This window comes from Manis javanica, chromosome 18 (genome assembly GCF_040802235.1).
Source record: "Manis javanica isolate MJ-LG chromosome 18, MJ_LKY, whole genome shotgun sequence".
Classification (NCBI taxonomy): Eukaryota; Metazoa; Chordata; class Mammalia; order Pholidota; family Manidae; genus Manis; species Manis javanica.
Genome location: NC_133173.1, coordinates 14,018,353 through 14,046,260, shown reverse-complemented (window position 1 = coordinate 14,046,260; position 27,908 = coordinate 14,018,353). Strand labels below are relative to the sequence as shown.

General features: G+C 44.8%; 1 protein-coding gene across 8 annotated transcripts in view; it reads right to left on the bottom strand.

Moving 5' to 3' along the window:
- Positions 1 to 6,714, bottom strand: part of SYNM (synemin) — a 38,209-nt gene extending 31,495 nt beyond the window's left edge. For 2 of the 8 annotated variants that reach the window (XM_073227187.1, XM_073227186.1), the window contains exon 1: positions 5,767 to 6,712. In XM_073227187.1, coding sequence (XP_073083288.1) covers positions 5,767 to 6,576 — 810 coding nt within the window. In that variant the 5' untranslated portion in view covers positions 6,577 to 6,712. Of the gene's footprint in view, positions 1 to 5,766 lie in introns of all 8 variants that reach the window. The other 6 variants (XM_037000501.2, XM_073227185.1, XM_073227188.1 and 3 more) reach the window with 6 other exon arrangements.
- Positions 6,715 to 27,908: the final 21,194 nt, after the last annotated feature.

Genomic DNA, 27,908 nt, shown 5'->3' with positions numbered 1-27,908 from the left:
ATAATAAGCAGTGAAGCTGATAGGGTTCTTTGTTTCACTTAGAAAATCTCCTTTAAAATCATCTGGGGAAGAAAGCTACATTAATGAGGTAGGCATATATTCTGGGCATAAATGTCATAATTCGGACCCAGATATCAATCTTCTTTTTTGGACTGTACTTGTAGGATGTAGTTAGTAAGTGCCCCCTTTGCACGTGTTCACACGGCCCTCTCGCACCTGCTTAAATACATCTGTCCATCTCTGGCCAGGAGACACCAATGGGGTGTGGCCTGGCACCCCGTGCATCTCCCACCTCTAGAAAAATGCCATTCACATACACGTCACACAGCATATAATTGGCAAATCAAATTTAAAATGAAATGATCAGAATACTATTACTCCCCCTCAAAATGTACTATTTTAAATCAACAGTATCTTTTAGTTAATAAACACAAGGCTTCGTTTGTACCATTTTACAGTTTTGCATTACTCTGCTTTACAGTTTGCATAACATTTTATAGTTACTCTAGGGAATAATTAATTGAGCAAATACTTAAACACTGAAATAAGTCCATATACTTTAGCTTCGTGTGTACTACTGGAAAACAGCATTATTTCTGAAGACAATTAACTAAACTGGCTCCCTTTCTAGACTCCGAATTTAAGGACTGTAAGACAATCAGGAGAGGGAATTTATTTTCATTCCTCACCAAAGGCACCTGGCAATATGCTGAAGGTCCACAATAAATATGTAACATCTATGAATCCAAGGAATGAACTTAACTAAGATCTCACACTAGATTTAACCATTTAAAAAATGCATATTCCACATCTAAATAATTTTGCTTCCCATAACACTTCTATGTCTATGCCAAAAATTGTTGTTTGGTTCTCTTTGTGTATATAAAGAATGCTAAAAAACAAAACAAAACTGAAACCGCTTGGCTTTTACAGCAAAGGATGAGAAATGCTAGACTAGTATCCCAGGGCGGACCTCTATTAACACACCCTTCAAAACTGGCATTGTAAGTAGACAAACAGGTTTACCAAAACAGACCATTAACCAGTCCTGATTTAAGTGACAAAGCTGCCAGAATTTAGCCATAATGTTCAGACATTGCACAGTTAAGTCTCAGGGTTAAAATCCTATATTCCCCCATTTTTGAGGGAGTATAAACTCAGGCACAGGTTATGGCATAAAACATTTTATAAACATTTTATTCCTTTCTACTATAGGAAAATCAACCTACGTATTGAAACTTGAGACTTTGTAGTAATTTATTCTGTGTACAAAGAAATTTAATTACTGGTAACTTGCTTATAAAAAAAACATCAGATGCATTCAACTCTCCAACCACCAAACCCCTATGCAGACCAAGATCTCCCACCCATGCCAAAGAGGCATGCACGAACATTCTCTCTCCTTCAGATGGCACAGAATAGTTCTGCACCCCATGAAACCTGAGGAGGAAAACCAAACTGTGTTTAAGTTAAAGTAAGTATAGCTCCGACCACATTTCCCTGGGAGTCAACTCTTCCTAAACTGTCAAAGGAAAACTAGTTGACTTTTGGAAGCAGGAATGTAAGACTTAGTGGCTCCTAACAGTCTCCACAGAAATCATAACCACCCGTCCTGCTGATTGAATAAAGCTTCAGACTTGGGCTTTACTTTGCCAGAAGTTTTCAAACCACGGGCCAGGCCAGGGGCACTGGAGCATGAAACAAGCATGCTACTTCCAAGTAGAAGCAGTCTCACCTAATGTTACAAAAGCTGGGGAGAGAGGTCACCTTATCAGGTTGCTATTTAGAGATCTTTTGGGAGGCATCACAACTGATGACGAAATGTGGGTTTACAAGGGAAAGTATGCTACTGTGCAGGTCCAAAGAATTCCCTTTCTCTTAACCGAACTTGAGCGGTAACAAGCTGAGCAAGTCACACAGACATAATAGGAAGATTGCCAATGTCACGGTCATGGAGAGTCTTCAGTGTTAGAGCTTGAGGGAATTTAAATACTGTGATAACCTCTTTTAGACACAAAAACTAAATGTATTTATAATAACAAGCAGTGATTGGATACTAACTAAATGTTTATAGTTCTAGTGCAGATGACACCCTGAACTCCAGACTCATAATTTTATCTGACAATCCCAGGTGGGTATCTAAGCAGCATCTCAGACTGAACTTTCATCTCCCACCCAAACGTTTCTGTGCTACTCCAACACCCCCTTCAGCAAAGAGACTCCCTTCTAGATGCTCAGACCACAAATCCTGGAGTCGACTTTGATCTCTCTTCACCTTTCCCACCACATGCAATCCATTTGCAAAGCCCGCTGGCTTCATCAGAGTAGATTTCTATCTCAGGCCTCTCACTGCTGCCCCTGGTCAAGCCTCCAACACCTCCTGCCTTGATTATTCCGACAGTCTCCTGAAGAGGTCTCCCTGCTCTGACTCTTGCCCCCCCCACCTATGTTCCACACAACAGCCGGAGCGACCCCTTTAACAGGTCAGTCACCACGCGTCTCTGCTCCAAACACTCCGGCTGGATCCCACAGCGCTCAGAGCAAAAGCCCAAGTCCTGGAGGGGCCCTGTGCCCCTCACTCACTCGGCCCCAGACACGCCTGCCTCCTGAACACCAGGCACTGCTTCCACCTCAAGGCCCTTGAGGTCAAGGGACTTTCTCTGTTTTGTTTTGCCCACTGCTGAATCCCCAGCACTGAAGAACCAAGCCCGGACCACGAACTGCTCAGCAGCCATTAGCTGACTTAATGAACTGCGTGTGTGAGCCCCGTGAGCTGTTATCATTATCCCTATTTCACACAAAAAATCATTCTATTACAAATCTACACAAACAGTGGCAGAACCAGAATTCAGGCCCAGGTAGGGCAGCTAACTTGTGCCCATCCAATCAAGAAGAAAGTTCTCATTGAATCATATCTCAGGGTACAGTCAGCCTGGGAGGCTAAGAGCTGTTTCATAAGCAAAAATCTCAATGTTTATAGGGTAAGACTGGTGCAAATATGCAAATACAAATATCTTACAGTTTTTGTCTGAAGCCCTTTCCTGCAGGCTGGGCAATAGGCTATATTATTCAGGCTTCAAGTGATCTAAATAATGTATAAAAATGCTACAAATCTGAAGCTAGGGGCCTAACAGAGAGGAGACATGTGGGCCATCTGGGAAGGACCACTTTTCCCCAAAGGAAAGTCCTAGCAAGCATCTTGCTCTCTCAAACTGTGCTGGGGGCCCAGAGCCAGGGAAATGCAGGGCTCTGGGTAGGGGCTCCTTGCCTCCAGGTGGAGGGGAGACGGTTCCCATTAAACCATAAGGAAACAGAAAAAGGAAAAAAAGACTTAACACTAACACTATTCTGACAATAGCCAGCTGGAAGGGTCTGAAGACATTTTAGGATTTTAGATTAATGGGGCAACTCTGGGCTGACCCTTAGGAGGAGCAATATTATTATCCTATGACTGCAAGGTGAATACTGGTTAAAAGTTTATCTTTGATGGAACAGAGAAAAGAAAGAAAATGTGGCCCAGTGGCTAGCTGCTCAGACACTGGAGCCTGAATAAATCTCTGGCTGAGCTACTTACTAACCAAGTGACCTATGTGCCTCCATTATATCATCTGTAAAATGGGACTAATATTAGTACCCACCTCATAAGACTGGTATAAGAACGCAGAGTGCATATGTGTGAAGGGTTTGGTCTCTGTGGCAACTGGCACACAAAAGTGCCTGATAAAAGCTAACTGTTAGTAATGAAAATTTATTGTAGTACATTAGTTAAATCAGGTTGTATGACATTTTCAGTCTCCCTAGAGTCACTTCTATAGGATTTGAAAAGATCAGGGACTTGTGCTTAAATCTTCAACAAAACTACTCTTTAACAAATTTTCTAGCATTTTTACACTTTTTAAAAAAAGAACTAATGCTTGGTGTTGAATCTTTTGGAAAGCAACTTGAAGTAGAGCTGCTTTAACCTCATTTGTTTTCCCTGCTCTCCTTCAGGGGAAAGAAGCAAATTCCAATGAGAGAGGTACCTCTGGACAGGAAGTTGAGGGTGAGGCCCTCACCCAAACCCAGGAAAGGCCCTTCCTCAGGTGGGCCCCGGGGCCTGTGGCAGAGCAGGGCTGGGAGCTGATTCCCACTGCCCCTCTCAAGTCCCCACCTCTCCTCCAGTCAGAGGAACTCCACTGCCATCTGGTTCACATCTGAGCGCACACTCAAGATTTAATTGGGGGAAGGTGTTCTGACGCTGGGAGAGAACCCTGAAACCGGAGCTTCGAGGTCTGACATGAGGCAAGTGAGCTATGGCTGCAAATGAATGGTGAGGATTCAGCCCCACATAAAACGCCTCAAACAGCACTTTCCAAACCTGCTTGCATAGCACCGGCCCTTGAGGCGGTAGCAAGGGTTCCTGACAAAGGGGATCAGTGGGCACTAAGTTTTTTGGCAGGCACTCCTTTTTGGTGAAAAGCTCTGTAAAGTCAACATTAAGACACTTTTTAACCCTCAGTGCAGAGCATGGGGCCCTATGGAACTAGTGTCCCTGGTCACCATCATTGCAAAGGGACGTGCCCTGGAGTCTAGAATAAGCTCTGGAAAGCACACACTTTAGTCACTCCCTGTCCTGGCTCCACCTACAACACCTAGAAAACACTTTGGAAATTAGGAGGCAGAGGCCAAACAATCTCACAATCCGAAAGGTTAAACTCCAACCAATTCAGTACTGTATGGCTTTACATGATTTCCCATCTAGACTCCAGCCCTTTGAATCCTGAAACTCCAGCACAGTGCTGGCGACCCAGAGGTAGATGATAGATATTTGCTGATTATTTGTGAGCACCTGTCCCATCACCAGTTGATGCCACAACCACTATGTTCCCTTTATTTCGAATTAAAAAAAAATCACCTTATTATACATCTTCTAACTCCAAAGCTACAAACTGTTCCCTTCAAATATGTCTGAATTTGTGCAGGTGTTATTTTGAACTGTCATCCTGAGAACTACTGATAGTATAATTTGGGAGTACTTCCAATTCTGGCCTAGCCTGGGTGGGACCGCAGCCCGTCTTAGGCCTGGACTGAGTGTACAGACAATAAATCAGCCACAGGGGTCACCCTGCCAGCGTCAGAGGTCTGAGCTTTGCTTTTCTGAAATAGTAACTGTTTACACTGTTTTGCACTTGTAATAACATCCTGCCGCAGGGGCCCGCCTCTCCACAACTTTTACACTACCCAGAGCTCTGACGTCACCTTGTCCGGTGAGAAAAACATCTATGATTTAAGTTCTTTTCTGCATTAAGGTTGCTGCCCCTCCCAAGAACAAAGCAAGCAGTGGCCCAGGGAGCCACCACCAGCCGCCTCCAACTGGTAAATCATTCTTAAAAATTAAAGACCACTTTGGAAAACAATGTAAGTTTTCCCCAGGGGAGCCCTAGAGCGAATGGCTCCAGGTCACGCCCTGACGTTGCCTAGAAACTTCCCAACACTGGGGCCTATCTGAGAAGAAATGAGCTGTCACTTATGGAAGTCACTTTTGGAAGTCCGAGGGGCTTCTTGGTTGACTTTTATGTGGACTCGGTTTATGAAGCAGAGGAAATTGACAGAGAACCTAGAGCGGATCGGGATCGCTTGTCAGAATACCAACAGTCGTGTCAGGGTCTAAAAAAGTTGACAACCTAACAAGATGACAGGGACAGGGCTATCCAGGAGGGCCTGCCACATGGCACTCGCCCTCTGGGGCGCTCGGGCCCAGGGTGGGGGCCGTCCCCGCACACGGACCTGCCGCTCCTCGGCCTGCAGCTCGTACACCTCGCGCATCCGCATCAGCTCGTCCTCCAGCAGCGCGCGCAGCTGCTCCTGCTCCAGCGCATCGCGCCGCAGCGCCTCCGCCTCCTGCGCGCACAGCAGCGTCTCCTCCTCCGCCTCGCGCCGGCTCTCCTGGCCGCGCCGCAGCGCCTCCTCCAGCTCGCGCACCTCGTCCTCGTACAGCTGCACGGTCTCCCGCCACGACTCGGCCACCAGCAGCGTGTAGCTGTCCTGCACCTCCCGCAGGCGCGGCGGGGCCGCGGCGAGGCCGGAGACGCGGGCGCGGTAGTGCATTGTCAGGCCGGCGGCGCGCGCGCGCAGCTCCCGCACGTCGCGCTCGTGGGCCTCGTCGAGGCCGCGGCACTCGGCCTGCAGCCGGCCCAGCAGCCCCTCGAGAGCGGCGCTCGCGCCCAGCGCCTCCTGCAGCTCGCGCCGCTGCGCGCCCAGCTCAGCATCTAGGCGGCCGCGGGCGGCGCGCGTCTCCTCGCCCAGCCGCTGCAGCTCCCACAGCTCACGCAGCAGTGCGTCGCGCTCGCCCTCGGCCAGCACCGTAGCCCAGCTCAGCTCGTCCAGCTGCTGCCGCAAGCTGCGCGCCTCCTCGGCGACGCGGGCCTGCCCCTCGGCCCACCGGTCGCCCTGCCCGCGCCGGCTGCGCAGCTCCTCCTCCAGGAGCAGGTTTTCGCGCTCCAGCTCGCGCACCCGGCACACGTAGTCGTAGAGCCGGGCATTGAGCTCCTGCAGCTCGGCCTTCTCGGCGCCCGTATGCAGCCTCCAGGACAGCATCTTGCTGGGTGTACTGGGCTCTCCCGGCCGGCCGGTTCCCTCCTGCCCTGGTCTTGTCCCCTCCGCCGCGCCGCTCCAGCCCCTCCGCCGCCCGGGAGGCCCGCAGACTGGGGCGCAAGCAGGCGAGCCGCTGCACTTAGCGGACCCGGCGGGCGGGAGTGGGCGCGGGCCACGGCCTAGCCAATCAGAGCGCGGCCCGGCGCGGCCATCGCGGCCGGACAGCGCCCCCTGCCGGACTGACCGCGGCGCCGCGCGGCCGCCCAACCCAGCCAGGACTGGGGCAGCCGGGAGTCTCTGTCGCCGGCTTGCTTATCACCGCGGGCGGGGGGCTCGCTTTCCGGGCAGGGCTCCAAGAAGGGGTTCCAGGGAGGCTCCCTGTTGCCGCTCCCTCACGCGCACCTTTGGCCCGCAGGTATCCTGGCGTTCATGGAAGGCAATAGAAGCCACCTCTATGGGAGATGTTGAATTGTGACACTGGTCCTTTATGGGAGACTTGTCATCCGAGGCCTTGAAGATGGGAGGTTTTCAGTAAATATTCGATTTAACTGTAACATAAATACATACCCACTTGCCAATGTTCCCATTTACAGGCAAGATTTTTTTTTTTAATGTGGCTTGACTGGAACTCTACTTTTTCCTTCTTATACAAACTACATGCATGGGACAGTCTAGTTTTTCCCATCAGTTTCTTCCCCTTGGAGTGAGAACTTAGACTTGTGAGGTGCTCCAAGTGTACAATTTGCTGGACACCTAACATCTTCCCATGCTTTTACACCTGTCACCCCTACATCTCATGTGGCAGCTGCCTTTTCTCCAACGTGCCTCATAGTTCTCTTTTGCACTCTTGTGTTTCATTCGTTTTCATGATAGCCACTTGAATAACCAGTATAAGTGGAATAAATGGCAGAGGAACAACCACAGCAGGCCCTGGGTTGGGGTACCCCTGCACTGGTGGGCGCCCAGGGGGTTCCTGGGGAGCCATCCATTGGCTGCGGGGCTCCTCACGGTAGGGCCACCAGTCTGCATTTTACAGGTGGCATGGGAAGGTGGGTTAGTCGGCAAGGTGGTCCAGGGAAGGGTCCTTGACACAGCTTCCTTGTGACAGGCACGGGTCTGCAACCACAAATGGGGCAGAAGTGGGCCTTTGTTTTCCTAGAGACTGCATGTCACAGACCCCATGCTGTGGGTGGTAGAATTTAATATCTTTCCATTCAGAATTCCTCTTTCTGCCAAGGCTAGGTTAGGGGAAGTGCTGGGGAAGGCCGTGGACCCCTGTTACTGTCTGTCCTTCTCCCATTCACCCAGGTGCACATGGCCACCAGGTGCACATAGAGCTGCCTATAATGTCATCACCCAGGCCTGTCTGGAAGTCTCATCAGAATGTGCATCTTTCTTGGGGGACACGGTTGGGGGGCTCATGCGGTTGCCTGGACTCAGCCTGCAGCCACTTCTTCATGCTTCGTCTCCCCGTGCAACCAGGGGTTCTGCTGTCCTATCTCTCTTGGCTTGGCAGGGTAGGAGGGCCTTCTCAGGGACTGGGGGGGTCTCCCAACAGGAGGTTTTGCTCTGACTAATTAGGCTTTCTTTGTTCTATGCTCTCCAGGGTCTTCGATTCTGAAACTCAAAACCTTCATGCCACTTCTGCTCTAAACCTTGTCCCTGAGAAACAACTGCCACCAGAGTACAGCTGCCAAGTTTGGGAAAGAGTTATAGGGTGCCAGGAGATAGCAGGAGGAAAAAAAAGTACCATTGGTTAATCTTTCGAAATCATATCCTGGTGCATCAGACTTAATCCTCACAAAAAAGTTGTAGCTCAAAAAGTTGAGCAACTTACCTAAGGATGCACAGTTCCTACTGGAAATTGTGACCATGGGAGCAGACTTGAGTAGGCAGGGTACAGCCAGGAAACAGAAGTGCACTCAGAGGGTAGGGAATGATTAATGGAATACTGTTTACAAAGGGGTGACTGGGATGGGGAAGCATCAGCAAGAGCAAGAAGCCAAGAGGCCATTAGCACCCTGGCAGAAACAGGAGAGAAGAGTGTTGGCTAAGCCTGAAGGAGCCTGGAGCTCTGGAAGAGGGGCCCCTGGAGGAGCGAGAGCTACAGAATGCATCCCAGGAGGGAGCAGAAGGAAAACCACCCCTTCCCTCCTCCTGCCCTCCCATCTCCTGCCTGTGTCTCTCACTGTGGAACCAGAAGTCCCGGGGGCCTGGCAGTGCTGTGCTGAGAACCAATAATTAACATTTCAGGAATTTGGGGAGCCAGTTGTTAAACACAGCCATTATTAAAAGTTAAATTAAGGAAGTCACTAAGTATACAAAAAAACAAAAACAAAAACTAAGGAAATAAATACCTAAAATATATCACTTCCTAATTGTTTTACTATTATCTCTTCTTCAAGTTATGGATGTCTCATATCCCAGGAGGGTGGAAATGCTGTATGACATGGGCTACTGAGCATCTCCACCCAGCTCCGTGTTCACTGACATTGTGTTGGTCACTTGAGTATTTTTTGAGTATTTACACGGCAGAAATCAGTAACTTATTTGTTAGTGTTGACTTTATTGTTTTGTTGATTGACTACACTTAAAGGAAGTGATGGAGAACATGTTAATGCAGATGAAACTAATGTGTCTGTAGCTATTGAATTGTAAAGAGCCCAAAAAGGCGAGGAAAGAACTTGTCAATGTTTCAAAACATTCACTAAGCTAGTAAAGAAGTTGCGTCATGTTGAGAATGAACAAACTTTCTTAATTATATCGCCCTTGTCTTTCTTGTTAAGGTAAAAAAAAAAAATCAACCAAATTAGTGTCACGTGACACTTACTAGTCAATTACAACCATAGATTGACGAGGGACGCCAGAGTTCTGCAAAAATCAATGAAAGCTTTCTGCGAGAATCAATTTGCTATGTGGAACTTATGATAAGTACTGTGTATTTTATTATTGTTTGTAATAAAAATTCAAAGGCTACCTCAATGTTGCTACTATATCAATAAATATGCTTCTCTATTAATAGCCTATGGGAAAAAAATCCTGCAGTCTTCATTTTTTTAGTGACATTCTCCTATTCAATATAGTGTGTAATCTAAGCTGTAATACACACACACACACACACACACACACACACACACACACACACACACACACATTATCCCATGGGATTCAATAAAATAATTTTTACTTTAAATTTTTAAAATTATCTTTAAATATTTTTTTCCCAGAACTGACCTAATACAGAAGAAATTTGCTCCCCACTTTGGCAAAAAAATAGTTAAGATTTTACTTTTAACTATAGTCCCCTTTAGTCGACTAACCACCATCCCCCATCATCAACCCCGCCTGTTACCAATTTCTCCAATAAAAACAGAACTCAGGGATATCAAAGAATTGGAGAGAAGCAAGTTACGTTTTCAGCCCCATTTACGGATGTCAGTGGATGAACAGTAAGAAGCTTGTCTGTCAGGTGTAAAAATGTAGGGCTATGGGAGAAGCGATCCTGCCGCCGCTGTGAACGAGCACGGAAATTCTCTCGTATTGCCAGCAGGGGGCGCTGCCGGGGATGGCACGCCCGGAAAGGACTCCAGGTTAGCTTCAGGCAACCTCCCGTCCTCCACCCGTTAGGTTGGCTGTGGATGGGAAGCAGAAGGGCTGGGCAGAGTGTCCCTGAAAACTCTCAGAAGCACGAGAGCAGCGTGCGGCTGCAGAGCCCTACCTTGTTTCATCAGCCCCTGACCTGTGCTGCAGAAGTGGGCATAGCAGACTTTTTTGTTTGAGGACCTGGAGCAGTGTGGCCACTGGCCACAGTTCCTCCCAAGTGTGGTGAATCAGTTTCATGTGTTTTGGGGCCAGGGATGGGGAGGTGGGGAGAAATTAATGGATTTCCTCCAAATAGTTCAACAACCCCCACCCCAGTTTACTACCTAAGAGGAGACAGACGCCAAAACAGAAAGATCTTCCTGACTTGAATCTTCAAAATGCAAGTTTTAAAGGCTTGGAAGGGACTTCTGGCTAGAAAAAATGTTGGGGAGAAAATCCTGAGGGTGGCAGAAAGGAGGTGAGGAGAGTTGGGGGTTACAAGGAGATTCCCAAGAAAAGATTCCCTTAGGTGGGGGTTGGGGGCAGCCATCAAAGAGGGTCTAGAGAGGAGAGCTTTGCACCCCTTCCTGGGCAGAGCCCCGAGGAGACAGCAGAACTCCAGCTATGCTGTGGGCTCCAAGAGCAGGGGTCCTGTGTGGGGTTTCCCAAGTGCACCCTTGGGGAGATAGCTGGCCTGAGGGGAAGGACTGCGGTCTGGAACGGGAGAGCCTTTCTAACGTGCTCACCCCCAGCATGAGTGAGGCCAGGAGCCCAAGCACCACCCCAGGAGTGGCAGGGGACCTGAGGGAGCCATTCACAGGGATGGGGTGACTCAAGCAGGGCTACAGCCAGCTCTAAGGTATCTTTGTGCAAATTAGAAAAGGCAGATGAAGAAACCATTGGTACATGACCTGGTCAGCGGATGGTTAGAAGTGATCCTACACCTACATGCATGGTTTAACAAGTATAGCAAAGTTGAATTTCAATCCCACTCATCCCCTCATTCAGGTAGGTTTATGCAGTAGACAACCTGCTCGACTGTCCATGGTAACCCACTGTCCCAGCCTCTGCCTGTGTGGATGACCAAGGGCTCTATTGGGTAGAACAGAAGACTAGTGTATGCCAGGACAGACAAATGAAATGACATGAGGACAAAGCAGGACCCCAACCCTGGTGCCTTGGCACTGTGTAAGTCCTCAGCAATTTAGTGCAGCCCCTCAGGAAGAGGTTAGAACCTTGAATTCATAGAGGTTAAGTTTCCATCACCCTGGTAGAAATAGAGGCCCTAAATAGAAGTTAGGTTGTGTTTCCTGCACACCCAAGTTTGTGGTCTGGGAGGCATACTTGCTACCCTGAGGGTTTGGCGTGATAGCAGGACTCTTCTGAGACCCTTATGTGGATTAACTCAAATCATCCGCACAGCAACCTATCAAGTAGTTACTAGCAGTTATGTGTTAACAATGAGTAACTCAGCTGAGCCAAGGCCAGCCAAGAAAGTGGCAGGATTTGATCTCTGGCCTTACCCATTTTACCACACTGCCTGATATATGGTATGAAGCTTGTCACACAGTGCCTGCTGCACAGGGGCCAGAAAATACTGGTCATCCTCCTGGGTGAGGTCCCAAAGCCCAGGAATCACACAGAGGCCTACAGCCAGGGGTCTGCTTCAGGAAGGCCTGGGTAAAGATGCTCAGGACCTAGGGGGTTGATGCAGGTGACAGGCAGGTCAACAGAGTCCACAGCCCAGTGGTAGGGCTAGGGAGCAGGAGAGCAGGCATTGACTAGCCTTGAAACTCCCAGACTCAGTTTCCTCGTTTGCAAAGATAACCCTTCCCTAACAGGGTTGCTACAAGGACTCAATCAGGATAGAATATAAAGGCATCAGACACACTGTCTTTATGCCCCACGGCTTTCAAAGAACAATTTGAATGCAGCCCCTCTTGCTTGGAGCCCAGGGCATCCCCCTCTCTCTCACAGCTCATCTGACTATTTCGAGAGGGCAGATCATTTGTCAGTGTTTCATAGGAGCACAGCTTGTGTTTGCTGGGGTATAGGGTGCCTTTTTAAAAGGTGCAAAAATAGCATTTGTCATATGAAAAAATTTGCTGTAATTTAACCTATGTAACCTCCCTCTCTTAATTGGGAAGTCATGTCATGTGCATTACAGTGAACTTGAGAAGAGCCCCAATGGCAAAGAGATGTCCCCTGATTAATCTTCCCAACAGAAACAAGACGAGCATTTCAGCCTAAGAACTTGGAAGCAAAGGATCTGCTGTAAGAACAGCAAGTTTACTGGTACTGCCCCTAAAGACACGTTTTCCATGGAGCTTGTTAGGGGAGGCCACGATGGGGTCATACACAAACTTCTCCTGTTTAGCTATACCTCGTCCATGGCTTTAAATACCAACAACATGCCAATGACCCTCGGATGTGTGACCGTGTCCTGCTCTTCTGGGCCTGCTTTGTCACGGGCCAGGGCTCTGTTTCTGACATGACTGCCATATGTCTCTACCCTAACAGGAGAGCTATGAAGGTGCTTTGGGTCCCTGAGCATCGGCGTCAGTTTGGACCTGGCTATCCACTCTGGAGATTAGCAGGTGTACCCCTGTCCCCAGTATAAATGGCTGGTATCCCTTTGGGGAAACCCTGGGCGATCTCAACTGTATTTACCTGCCATGGAGGTTGCTGGGTCCTGCCTTCAGTGGATGGATTCTGGACCCGAGCACTGACTCAGGCCTGGAAATCCAGCAATGACTTACCTCAGGGGTGTTTTTGATGACGAATGTATCGATGACAGTCTTGTCAGCAGCCCTGTTTCTCTTTCCCCTAGGAACACCGTGTCCTGTGAGTCATCTCTGCAGATCCATTAGGTCACCTCCCCTACCGAGGTTGCCTTCCAACGTTGCTGCTCATTACAGTAATTATGCTCATCTTGTTTCTGATACGTACAGGCTGCCACCTGCCCTCTGCCACGCCTGGATCCAGGGTCTCCGCTCTATCAGATGTGCTCAGACTAGCCCCAGCAGCAGCATCGAGAACTTTTTAGAAATGTGCTTTCTCCAGCCCCAAGCCCAGACCTACTACCTGAAACCCTGTGATATGACAAACCCTCTGGTTGATTTTAATGCACGCTGACGTTTGAGAACCATGACTGCATTATCCCCACCACAGAGGGCAGTTCTGTGACAGCCTCTCCCACCGTCTGTCCCTCCTCCAACAGAAGATAGCCACCGCAGGGCTTCTCAGGGATGCTTTGCCCTCACCTGTGTGCATCTCTCACTTCGGTACATGGAGTGTCTGCACGGCATCCCAAGGAACATGACCAGCTGGGTGGGTTTCTGGTCTTGCGCTGATGTCTCAGATCTTTGGTTCCCTTTCATCACAATTTGCCATGGCAGGTCTGGCACCTGCTCTTCATATTAGGGGGGCCAGCCTAGCAGCATACCAGCGCAGTTCCCCAGGGCCCGCAGCACAGGAGGATGCCCCCATGCCAGTAGCTGGCCCTGGCCCAGCACCCTCAGTCCCGCTCCCAGGCCTGCTGCTCCAGTCGCTTCTGGTAGCTGGTCCTGTAGCACCTTTGGTTATAACTCCTTCCTGAGCAGGCCCAGCACTTCCCCAGTTGGGTTTGCTGAGGTTTCACTCCTGACACAAGTCTGGGCGCCAGAAGGGAAGTGGTGGTCGACCCCAAAGGGCAAGTATTGTCCTGGAAGGGGCCTATCATTTGTGGCCTCTGCAGAGTCCCACAGGAGGCAGGAGCGGGGCTCTAAATTCCAGCAGGAAGAGTCGGTCACTTCTGTGAGCTCGACCCCATCTCAAGTCTCTGGGTCTTGCACCTTCCTCACCAGGGCCCTGACTTCCACAGAGGGGACTTGCCTGGGACTAGAACTGAGCCTCCTCGGAAGTACTGCCCCTCTTAACGCTTAGTGCTAAGCCTGGCCTTCTGTTTTCTCTGCCTTCTGCCTGAAGGAGAAGAACCAGGTAGGTGCTCTGACTCTTGCACTTGGCTTTAAATCACTAGCAAATGTTCTGAGACCAACATTTCCTCTCTTAATAACTCAACAACCCTTAGCAAAAGTCACTTGATGCCAGAGCCTTTCTGGTTTCTATATCCTCAAAATCTTTCAAAAGCCCATGATATTGTACCAGCTGGTGCCTGCCCTTCTGTCCCAGTTCATCAGAGGGGAAAGTCTCAGCAATTGCACCACAATAGCAAGCAAGCAATATCCATCTTCCTCTTACCTAGCAGGGAATAGTCTGAAAATGAAGTTAAGAAAAAACAATCCCATTTACAATGGCATCATAAAGAATAAAATACTTAGGAATAAAGCTAATGAAAGTAGTGTAAGGCTTATACCCTGGAAACCACACAACACTGTTGAAATAAGTTAAAAAAGACCTCAGTAAATGGGAAGACATCTCATGTTTGTGGATTGGAAGATTTAATATTGCTACGATGGTAGCATACACACATATTCACAACACCTGTGTGCACACATATCTACATTTATTTTTCTATCTACCTATCTATCCACAAACATGAGAGCATAATGTTGCTTCAATCCCAAGCCACGGGCTCATTCGAGCCTTCCTTCTCCATTTGCTTATTTGTAACTTCTTTCTCTGACCATGAGAAGCCTGGCTTTCGTTATCTATAGTATATCCACTTACTTGTTCAGCCTTAGCATACCTGTAAAGTAGTTTCTCCACAGTCTTTTTAACACCCAAATCTGAATACTTCTCTGTTCAAAATCCTCCCACACTTCCCCATCCCCATTTCACTTAGATAAACCCAGAGTTCTTGACCCCCATCGGCCTCCAAGGTCCTGCAAGACCACAGATCCGTAGTACCTACTGACCTACCCACCTTTGTGCATGTGTGCTCTGCATATCTTGTTTTTCTCGCTCTATTCCAGAGGCCGTCATAATAGGAAAGGACTTGACTGAAAATAGGGGATTAAGGAACTTCTTTAGGGTATTAGAACTATTCTATATCTTGACTTTGGCAGTGATAACATAACTATGCATTTGTCAGAATTCCTTGCACTACAAACTTAAAATTAGTGAATCCTATTTTATGTCAGGTGTACCTCAATGAAGTTGATTTAAAAATAAAGGAAACTGATACCAAGCAATAAAAGTTATGATAGCACCATTTGAAATCTTAGTTATATGTTTCTGCCATATTTTTCAGTAAACACATAAATGGTAAAATTTTCCATGTTTTCATCCACTTCTACCTAAAATCGTGTCCCTTTTCACTGTGGTATGTTCTCCACTGAGCTCTGCTGGGTTTTAGCAGAGGATCCAACATGACACGGTTGCATTTAGCCACCTCCTTCTCCTCTCATATTGAGCAGAATTGTTATCTACCCATGGTTTTCAAACTATTTTGTCAGTGATTGGAGAGGAAATAGTCTACACTGAACACATGTGCAAGTACCTGAAACAGAAGTTCTATAATGCATTATTTATCCCTCCAATCTTTGTATCTTTTTTTAAATGCTGGTTTGGATCTACAAGTTTATTATTATGACTCATAAATGGATCTTAACTAATAACTTCAAAACTCCTCATCTAAATGATGCCATCTACAATTTTAGTCCATAACAGTGGGCTGGCATTCATCAGCACCTGTCAGTTTTCTAAATGTGAAGGATAATGGGTCAGGCATGAGCACATTCTGTAACTGACTTCCACTGGCCTTCCTTCTGCCTCCACCTTCCTGAAGTTTCCTGGTTTGTGTCAGGGAGATGCAGCCCCTAACCCTAGTTCACCCTTCCTGACTTCTTACCACCTCCTCAAGAGTACATCTCTAAGATCAACTCATAGGCAAGGCAATCAGTGCACAAGGATGATTCTCCAAAACAAACAGACATCGAATTGCTGACTAGTTAAAATTTTGTCCGCTGAATTTGGGAATTGTTTTGAATATGTAGATAGCCATAGTCAAGCAACTGCTCTAATTTTTTTATCACAACGTATAAGCTTCACCATTAAAAACAGCAGGGGCAGGTAAGGCAAATGGAGGTCCCAGAAAAGCTGCGAGGCTCCTCCTTCTAGACAGCCCACTAGCCCAGAAAATGTTTCAGAGCTCGAAATTTTGATAATACTGCTGCGTTTGGACCTCATGGAGTTAGGTTTGGAGATACCAGGGTCTATTTGTGGACCCTCAGCCTAGTCCCACCCCATTCATCCCTGCTGGCCTGAATCCATCTGCACTGCAAGGCCCAGTGCAAATGTCCCCTTATCCACAAAGCCTTCCCTGAGGGAGCCTGTGGCCATCGGGCTCTCCTCTGAACTCTCGAGGGTCTTCAGTTGTACATCCCGGAGGAAATAAACGTGCTCCATTCTCCTGGATAATCTTATCTAGTGTATCCCATTCCTCACACTCCTGCAATCTCATGAGCAGGAGCCCTGAGTATTCTTTACCCTAGAATCTTCATGATACCTAGTCCAGCCCTTGGTTTTGATAAGCTCCAAGTAAGTAAAATAACTAGTTGCTAAATTGAAATGTCCTAAGATATAGAAAGTCTGGGTTCAAATCATGGTTGGGGATATTGACCTGTGGTATGATTTTGACCAACTCCCTTCGCCTCCCCAGGCCACACTTCTTCAGCTGTAGTTGAGGGAACTGGACTATGTTATCGGCAAGGTTCTGTGATAGCCAGCCTCCAAGACGGCCCCGGCAATCCCACTTCCTGTTATTGCCCAAGAGTTGGCATGCCACTCGAGTTGGGGTCATAAAAGTCACTGTGGCTTCCTTCTTTATCACCCTCTCTCTCCTTTGGGTCACCCACATTGGGGGAGTGAGATGCTCTCTCATGAGCAGCCCTTTGGGGGAGATAGAGAGGAACTGAAGCCTCAGGCCAACAGCCTTTGAGGAACTAAGAGCTGTCAAGCACCTTGCGGGTGAACTTGGAAGTAGGCTCACCAGCCTCAGCCAATCCGTGAGTGACTGCAACCTGGCCCACAGCTTGATGGCAAGCTTGTGAAATAACCTTAGCCAGAACAACCCAGCTAAGGTGCTCTCCTGAATTCTTGACTCTCAGAAACTCTGAGATAATATTTGTTGATTTGAGATCATCTATGATACGGCAGTAGATAACTCATACAGACTGTTTCTGGCTCTAAAATTCTATAACCTTAAAGTCACTATTTTAAATTATAATTATTGCATTCAGGAAAAGCCTGGTTTATAACAATGGTCAGTCTTTCTGTTCCCCACCTGGAATCCATAAAGAGATATTACAAAATATGTCTAAATATATTTTGGAGTAACAATATTTATTTCATTTGTGTTTGTAAGAGTTCCCAAAACTTTGTTGATATTACTTCTCTGAACTCTTTATTTCACAAATGAAGGTGGAATACAGATAAATGAGGTGATTGGAATAATACAAATGTTCTTCACTTTCACAACATTCGCATTTCTTCAGTGGTGAAAAAAAAGAAGGACTTGCAGCCTGCTTTGTTTCCCTCCAACTCCTTCTTGAGAAATTTGTCTTGAGAAGTGGCAACACGTGCACACATCTTCTCAGGCCACCACGGCCCCAGGGAAACCTTAGAGGGCGGGACCCAAGACAGTGCAGCATTGAGAAAGGAGAATGCAGCACGCTAAGTCACCTCCAGAAAAATAGCCCCAGATTGGAGAGGAGCAGTGGGCGATGGGGCTACCATATCATCCTAGACTAAGCAAAGACTTGACAGGATAAGAAATGACAAGAAGTGATTTTTCTGTTTAAAATGAGATCACAGTCCCATGATACACAGGAAGGTGAGAAGGGAATTCAGAGTGTGGGGTGTTGGTAAAGGAGGCGCACGTCTCCTCTGCTTGTGGGCATGAGCCGTGGTAGCTCCCCAAATGAAAACAAACAGCGGATGGCCTCACAAACCTGGGCGGGTCGCAGTTGAAGTGATGAGTGTGGGAAGAGTGTAATACAGGGCTCAGAGGAAAACCGTAGTGCCTACAACTGACCGAGCACACTGGGATGTCTGCTTTACTCGCAGGGCGATATCCTGAGGTTTAGTGCATCCTGGAGGAAATCATTGGCACAGATTTATTGAAAGGACCGAAGTGAGTGTGAAAATGGAATTAGGAAAAGAGGCATCGACAGGTGGGAGCTGACAGGGAGATTAAAATTGTGTCCCTCTAATAGCACCTGCTCCACCAAACAGGCTATTATTACAATATTTTCTTACTTAAGTAATAATAACAATTAGAGAAACCTCATCTTGAACTTATCACTTGCCTTTTGGATCAAAAAGATCTGAATGGTCTTCACTGGCTGGGATTTTTGGGACCTTACAGTATTGCTAATGAATAAACGAGGAAGTTGGGCAAAAAAATAAGAGGTGTGTGGCCAGCGGGCCATGGAAGAAGCTGGTGGGGTGCCCAGCCTGTTGGTCAAATCTTTTAGGGGACTTACGGCCTGAGGGTACTTAACTGCAAACCTTTTATGCAGACAGGCCCGTCTGGCTTCTTCAGTAGCATCACGAAGACAGAAGCCCTGCTTCTCTCAACAGACTCCTTCCAACGTCTTAGACCACACACAGCTGAACACGCGTTTGCTCCTCTAACGAGTGTTTCCTTTGTTAATGGAATAAAGATATACTTGGGAGAATGAATAGCAGAAAAGCGAATCACAGGGAAATTGAGGGAATAGAATTCTGGTAAAGGAATGTGGGTAATTACTTTACTGTATTGAAGAGCCATTTCTCCCTCATCTGTACGCCACACGCGGGTTATTTTTCTGCAGTGGAGTCTCAGGGTAGATGTGATAATAGATGTGAAGGTGTCTTGAGTCGATAAAGTGTTGTCTTACTGGCGATAGTAGCGTAGCATCTTACTTATTCTCACAATGTAACTGTCAAGAAGGCAGGAGGCAAATGTCACAGATGTTTTGCAGCAGTGAAACCAGGCCACAGAGTTTTTAACAACTTGCTCAGCATGACAGGTTGAGCCAGAGTGACTCACAGGGTAACAAGCACCAGGAGACGTCTTGGGTCCTAGACATGCCTTTCTACTGGGGCTACCCTGTGGTTTGGCATGGGGATCTCAGTGCCAGGCTGCAGATCCCCAAACAGCCAAGTCTTCATTGGCTGAGTCAGTGGAGGGCCATGGTGAGAAGGTAAAGCAAGATAACACACCAACCCAGAAGTAAGTTACGTGGAACTTTATACAGCAGAATGCATGGCTAGGATGCATGGGCCGACTACATCCCTGGGGGCAAGAGGGGACTCATTCATTATCTGAGGTTTGATTAGAAATGAGGCAGAAGAGACCCAGGGCTGATCCTGGGGAAGGGCGAGTAGATAATACTTGAAATAACAGTGAAATTCCCCTGCCCGTCCATAAGCTAGGCTTTCCCCAGCATTCAGGGAAGAGATGGCTCAGCAGAAAGTGAGGAAAAGCAAAGGTTCAGGCATTGGCCTTAGCTTTTCCCATCGTCTTGGGGGTGACAAAAGGAGCTAGGGCATATGCAGCAGCCGCAGGAGGAAGAACACAATGTTTTGCCCTCACCCTTGGCCCCCAGACTAGAAAAGATTCCCCACACTTGGTGGATAGAAGAGTTGCTGAGAAGGTAGGAGTAGAGTGGGGGTTCCCAAGAAAGGGCTCTGTGCCCTGATCCCTTGGGGCCTGCCCTGGGTAGAGGAATCCCAGGGAAACTGGGGCCTCCCGTAGGACAGGGACTGGTCTGGGAAAATGACAAGATTCCAAAGGAAAAATATGACTGTGCAATGCATCTGGACATAAAGGCCTTGGACAGGCTTATACATAGTTCCATATGTCCCATGAGTCAAAGGATGACAAGAGAGAGAGAGACAGAGATGGAGACAGGGCGCTGGACCCGACGGTGTCTGGGAGGAGGTAGCACGTCCTCAGTCAGCCTGTGACGGAAGAGCAGGCGGGAGCTGACGTATTTTACTAAGGGCCCTAACAGGGTCTCTCTACATGCCTTCTGCTGCCCAGTCTCACCTTGCCTCAGGCTGTGTCTCATCCTAACACTTGGACACCATTCAAACCCCACGGAAGATAGGGACTATGCTAGAAAGAGCCTAAGGACCTCTCTAAATCGACAAGATTGCCTGTCTACTCTGAGGAAGGCTCAGATGACTTTCTAGAAAATTACGAAGTTACCTTTCTTGCCTACCTGAGTTTGTAGATAGGGCTGAACCTGTGGTATTATCCAGAAGATTAGTTTGCCCAGGCAATGGGCATGACTGGACCAAAGCAATGGTTTCACACCCTCCAGTGATGACAAGTGTAGTCCACTGTGTGCCCTGTTCAGCCTCCTTTTTTTTTTCTTTTCCCCAATTTTGGCAGACAGTCCATCACAGATGGCCCTCTTCAGGTGGCTTTGTCCAAACTCAGCAAAACAAAGTATGACATTGGCCCTGTGTGTCGGGAATGGAGCGACCTGGAAAACTTACCAGCATTTGCCATTCCATCCTTTGTGAAATCCCAGGAGTGAGAATGACTGAAAAACCAGGATGTGGGGACCTAAGCAAAAGGTCTAGTTATTCAAACATGGGGAATTTTCTAGAAGAGCAAGAGAGAGCTAACTGTGCTAATAGAGGTCTGTCTATCCCAGATGCTTGGCCACTGGACATAAAGCAGTGCAGGATGGCTTCCAATTTCTGAGGTAGGCACTGCCAGCCTGAGAGAATGTGCTGGGTATCATCTTCTTGGTGCTGTGATGGGGTGGGGTGGGCAGGGAGTGAGCCCACAGGTGGTCAGGGATCATTACAGACAGAAGTGGAGGGAGGGGCGAAGGGTGGCCTCAAGGAACTGGAAACCATTTTGGGATTAAAAATACTGTAGGATAATAAACAATGTACACTCCCACTAGAGATAAGTGAGACTTGGTTATACTATGAAATGTCAGTTTAATTAATGTTATAAAATATCAACTAAATGTCAATTTCCAGTCAGCTATTATCTCTTCTGAAAGGCATTGAATTTAGAAACACCCTTATATGACAATGACAAAAGATCACTACATACGTCAGATTTCCAGCTCACTGCTTTAAAAGAGTTATTCAAATAAATGAAAATATAACACGTGTAACTAACCCTTCAGTTATCAGCAAGCCACGAGGAGATAGGGACAAAGGAAAGTCCATGTGTAAAGCCATTAGCTCTTCTGAGATGCTTTAGCAGTGCCATTCTTCAGGGACTGTTGAAATAATACTGGTATGTGGCTTTTCATTCTGATTTATCCAGCAGTTTGTAATGGAACAAATACTTCTGTTTATGTCATATAACAGAATTGGGGGCAATTAAGAAAATATTGTCTATGGTCACTTCACCCAATTGTCCAACACTGCTAATAATTTGCTTCCTTACCATAAAGGAAGTCCCACAAAGAATGAATAGATTCTGTTCTCCTTCATACTATCAACTCCTGGCTCTTATAGTCAAGGATGGGCAAGCCACCAACAACTTTGAGGATAAGGTGAAGGTGCAAAGAGGTATGTGTGTAGCTGGGGAATCAGGGAATCTTTGGATGTTCTGGAACTAAACCAAAAGGCATGGCAGCCTCGCAGAGAAACTCAAGCCTATAAATACCCAAGAAAAATGCCCCTGGGGCTGGCCTCTGCCTGGAGTAGTTCCATCTTGCCTGTCTTCATAAAGTGGCTTTAGTAGCTTGTGGATCACAAGAGAAATAGGTTGCTCGATTTGGTCTCAAATGACTTTTCAGTTTGTGAAGTAGGTTTTCATTGAACTGTGGAAGAGCACAAATCCTGAGGACACACTGCTCCTATTATCACAAGGTGAGAGAACCTGGTTCCAGTATCGAACTCAAGAAATAGGATATAAGCAGCACCCAGTAGCCTCTCTCATCCCCCTTTCCAGGCCCTTGAAAACCATGGACAGATGTGGCCAGTGTAATGGAACCACACTGCATGCGTTCTTAGGTGTCTGACTTGTTCATTCCAGAGCAGTGTTATTCGTAACAGCCTAGAACTGGAAACAGCTCAGTGCTCGGCAACAGAAATCATTAGTAAGGAAACTGTGTGATCTATTCATGTGATGTATGACAATGCAGCAAACAAAACGAGTGACCTGTCGCTACACGCAGCAGCGTGGATTCATTTCACAAACAAGGTTGGGTGAGAGGAGTGAGACTCAAAAGAACAATCCATTCAAACACAAACAAAACTAAGCTATAGGGTTAGAAGTCAGAGCTGGGGGTCCCCTTGGAGGTGATGGGTAATGTCTCAGGAGTTTTTCAGTATTTAATATTGTAGCCATTGTAAGGGGTGTTCAGTAGTTGGGGATTAGGGTTGGGACTGATGGTAGTATTAGAGTTAGGTAATGGATGGTAACTATTAGGGTTAGGGTTTTATGTTGTCCTGATAATGAGGTTGAACCCTTTTTTGTATGTTTATTGGCTACACTTTTGTAACACGTCTGTTCACATCTTTTACCCAATTTTTGGTAGGATTGTGCATTCCTTTGCTCATGGTTTGTTTTTTATGCATTGTAGATATGAGTCCTCTCTCATATTTGTGGTTTTACCTCTCTGGTTATACATATCACAAGTATCTTCTCCCAATGAGTCTTGCCCTCTCTCCTTCATAATAATATATTTTTAAAATTGAAATATAACTCACACACCATAAAATACCTACTTAAAGAGCACATTTCAGTGGTTCTTTGTACATACACAAGGTTGTGCAATCCTCACCACTAATTCCAGAACATTCTCACCAGCTTAAAAAGAAATCCCATTCTCATTAGCTGTCACTTCTCATTTCCTCCTCCTCCTATCCTTGGAAACCACTCATTTACTTTTTGTCTCTATGGATTTGCCTAATCTGAACACTTCATGTAATCATACAATATGTGTTCTTTTGTGTTTGGCTTCTATCATTTAGCATGTTTTCAAGGTTCATCCGTGTTGTAGCATGTATCAGTACTTCATTTCTTTCTGAATGAATATAACAGATTTTGTTTATCAATTCACCAGTTGATGGACATTTGAGTTGTTTCCATTTTTCGGCTGTTATGAATAATGCTGCTATGATTACCATTCCATTGCAAGGATATAACAGATTTTGTTTATCAATTCATCGGTGGATGGACCTTTGAGTTGATTCCACTTTTTGGCTATCATGAATAATGCTGCTATAAACATTTGTGTATAAGTTTGTATGTGAACATATGTTTTCAATTCTCTTAGATTTAAGGCTACAAGAAGAATTGCTGGGTTATATGATAACTCTATGTTTAATTTTTTGAGGAATGACCAAACTTTTCAAAAATGGTCTCCCCGTTTTACATTCTCACTAGCAAGGTATGAGGGTTCCGGTCTCTCCACATCCTCGGCAAAACTTCCTTATTGCCAGTCTTCCTGTTATGCCATCCTAGAGGGTGTGAAATGGCATTTCATTGCTGTTTTGATTTTCATTTTCCTATGATTAATGATGTTTAGCACCTTTTCATGTGCTCATTGGCCATATGTATATCTTCTTTGGAGAAATATGTACTCAAATCCTCCCTTTGCCCATTTTTTGTTTTGAGAGGGCATCTCTCATATTTATTGATCAAATGGTTGTTAACAACAATAAAATTCTGTATAGGGGAGTCAATGCTCAATGCACAATCATTAATCCACCCCAAGCCTAATTCTCGTCAGTCTCCAATCTTCTGAAGCATAACGAACAAGTTCTTACATGGTGAACGAATTCTTACATAGTGAATAAGTTCCTACATGGTGAACAGTGCAAGGGCATTCATCACAGAAACTTTCAGTTTTGATCATGCATTATGAACTATAAACAATCAGGTCAAATATGAATATTCGTTTGATTTTTATACTTGATTTATATGTGGATCCCACATTTCTCCCTTTATTATTATTATTATTTTTAATAAAATGCTGAGGTGGTAGGTAGATGCAAGATAAAGGTAGAAAACATAGTTTAGTGTTGTAAGAGAACAAATGTAGATGATCGGGTGTGTGCCTGTAGACTATGTGTTAATCCAAGCTAGACAAGGGCAATAAAACATCCACGGATGCAGAAGATTTCTCTCAAAACAGGGGGGGTGAAGTTGTAAGCCTCACCTCTGTTGATCCCCATTTTCTCACCTGATGGCCCCCCTGTGACTGTGCCTGTCTTAGGTTGTTCCTCCCTTGAGGAATCTTACCCGTCTCTGGCTAACCAGTCATCTTCCGGGGCCATACAGGGAAATGTAAAGTTGGTAAATGAGAGAGAGCCTTTGCCCATTTTTTAATTGGGTTGTTCTTCATTGAGTTGTAAGAGTTATTTATATATATTTATGCAAGCTCTTTATCATATATGATTTGCAAATACTGTTTCTCGTTCTGTGGGTTGGTTGTCTTCTCACTTTCTTGACAGTGTCCCTTCAAGCACCTTTTGTTTTTATTTTGATGAATTCTAATTTATCTATTTTTCTTTGGTTGCCTGTGTTCTGGTGTCATATCTAAGAAACCGTTGCCTCATCCAAGGTCATAAAGGTTTGCACCTGCATTTTCTTTTTCGAGTTTTATAGTTTCAGGTTTGGTTTGTGATCCATTTTGAGTGAATTTTGGGGTCTGGTGTGGTAGAGATCCAATCTCATTCCTTTGCATATGGATATTCAGTTGTCCCAGCACAATTCATTGAAAAGACTATTCTTTCTCCCATTAAATTATCTTGGTATCCTTGTCAAGATCAACTGACCATAAGTGTAAGAGTTTATTTCTGGACTCTCAATTTTATCCCATTAATCCATATGGCCCTCCTTATGCCAGTACCACACTGTCTTGTTTACTGTAGCTTTTTGTAGTTAAGTTTTAGATTAAAAATTAGAAAGTGTGCACCTTCCAACATTCAAGATTGTTTGGGCTATTCCCGTTTCCTTGAATTTCTATATCAATTTTAAGGACCATCTTGTCAGTTGCTGCCAAAGAGGCAGCTGGGATTTTGACTGAGATTGTGTTGAATCTGTTGATGGACTTGAGGAGTATTGCCATCTTAACAATATTAAGTGTTCCAATCCATGAACATGAGGTGTCTTTCCATTTATTTAGGTCTCTTCAATTTCTTTCAATGATATTTTGTAGTTTTCAATATATGAATCTTGCATCTCTTTTGTTAGATTTATTCCTAAGTATGTTATCACCTGTGATGCTATTGTAAATGGAATTGTTTTCTTCATTTCATTTCCAGATTAGTCACTGCTAGTATATAGAAATACAACTGATTTTGTATATTGATTTTATATCCTGCAACCTTGCTGAACTCTTTTATTAGTGCACGTAGGTTTCTTTGGAATGGATATCTTAAGACTTGCTATATACATTATCATGGTATCTGCAGAAAGATAGTTTCACTTCTTTCTTTCCGTATGGGTGCCTTTTACTTTACTTTCTTGCCTATTCACCCTGGCTAGAACTTCCAGAACAATGTTGAATAGAAGTGGTGACAGTGGACATTCTTGCTCTGTTTCTGATCTTAGGATAATCCTACATTTTTCACCATTCCACCATTAGATCTACATTAAGTACAGTGTTAGCTGGGTGGTATTCATACATGTCCTTTATCAGATTGAAGAAGTTTCCTTCTATTCTAGTTTGTTGAATGTTTTTATCATGAAAGGGTATTGGATTTTGTCAATATTGAGATGACCATGTTATTTTAACTTTTAGTCTGTTAATATGGTATATTATACCTATTGATTTTCATGGAAACAATGTGTCCTTTGATGTTTGTTCTTAATCTTAATATAAGTCGATTTATCAGTCTTTTACTTTAGGTTTTATGTTTTTGTGACCTGTTTAAGAAATCTTTGCCTATCCCAAGATCAGGTAAATATTCTCCTATATTTTATATGCTTTGTGGGTTTACCTTTCACATTTAGATTTACAATTCATTTGGAATTGATTTTTGTGTAGAGTGTTTATAGAGATCAACATAAATTTTGTCCATATTGATTTCCAATTGACCCAGCACTGTTTATTGAAAAGGTCATCCTTTCCCACTGCTCTGATGACAAACATGTCACCCTGGTCATGAACTGAGCATTTATGTGTACTTCTATGCTCTCTATTCTGCTCTGTTGATCATCTGTCTAATCTTGCCCCAATACCACATTGTCTTAACGACTGAGCTTTATAACATGTCTTGATATCCTGTAGTATATTTTGTTCTTTTTCTTCAAGATTAGCTTGGCCATATTTGGCATGTTATATTGTTGTATAAATTTCATAATCAATTTGTACAACTACACACACATACACCACAAAATCTGGAATATATAGTGAGGTTACCTCGAGTCTATAGGTCAATTTTAAAAGGAATTGACATTTTTACAATATTGAGGATCCATGTAAGTTCACCGAGAGTTTTTTTTTAACTCTTGCAGTTAAAACTTCAGGAGTTTTAAAAGCATTGCTTTTTATATGATTTTATTTAATGTGAATAACTAAAGATAATAAAAATAACAATAATAATAGCTAGCACTTTTAATGGTTACTATATGCTGGATGTTTGGGTTAAGTGCTTTGTGGCGGACACCTCTAAAGAAGGCCATAACATTTTGTTAAAGGCATACAAACAGCATTTGAACAAATGGGGAGCGATGGGAAGTATTAAAATCATTAAAGTGTCAATGATTTTCAAATAAATATTTAGCTTCAATTAATTCTAATCAGAATATTAGTGGTGTTTTCCAAGAACCACACACAAAAAAACATGTTAGTGTTTATATTGAAGAAATTCTAAATGTTTTTTCATTTAGAAAATTTTTAATTTCAACAAAATTTTTAACTTCATAAAAGAAATTAAGGTAGGACTGCCTTACCAGGTATTGAAATTTCCCACAATGCTAATGTAATAATTTTAAAAACCTGTATGATTTTGGGTCAGAAATAAGCTTACAGATCAGAAGACCAGAAAGTCAAAGAGATCTGAGTATGTATTCAAATTTAATACGTAGTAAAGATAGCATTTCTGTTCAATGTGGAGAAGATGGCCTATATAATTTATGCTATTGGCATAATTGGTTAGTGAGTTGAAAAAAAAATCTCTAACCACGAATAAAATCATTATGGATGGATTAAAACTCATTACGAAATGAGAAACAAAACAAAAAATAAAAGAATAAATTTTGGAGAAAATGTGCATAATTTCAAGACTGAGGGGTGGGGGCAGAAGGACTTACACAATACATAGGGAATCAAGAATCCATAAGGAGGAATACTAACAAATTTGACTATACAAAGTTAAAATGCAAAAACATACTGGAAAAAGTATTTGCAAGTTTCTTGACTCCGTAATTAATGTCCCTAATATACAAGGAACTCTGGCAACTGGTTTCTTTTTTTTAAATGAAAAACAAAAACCAAAAACTCAACCCAATGGAAACAGAATCAAAGGGCGATCCATAGAAGAGGAAATGCAGATGGCCAATAAACATTTGAAAAGATCTCCAGATTCCCTACTAGCCTGGGAACTAAAACAGCATTTTTCACCAATAATATTGGCAAGAATCAAAAGGCTTCAGAAGCACATCCGATATGAAGGTGTAGAGGAAACAGACCTTCTTATACACTGCTGGTGGGAGGGTGAATTACTTCCTTTTGGTAAAGGGAAGCTGTCTGGCAGAATTGGTTAAAATGTCAAACTTACGTATCATTTAACCTAGCAAATCTATTGAGTGGATGCTATACTTCAAAGGACATATGTTCACAGATGGCTTTTTGTAGCTATTGAAGAATGAGTTGGAGCTTTTGCAAAGTAAT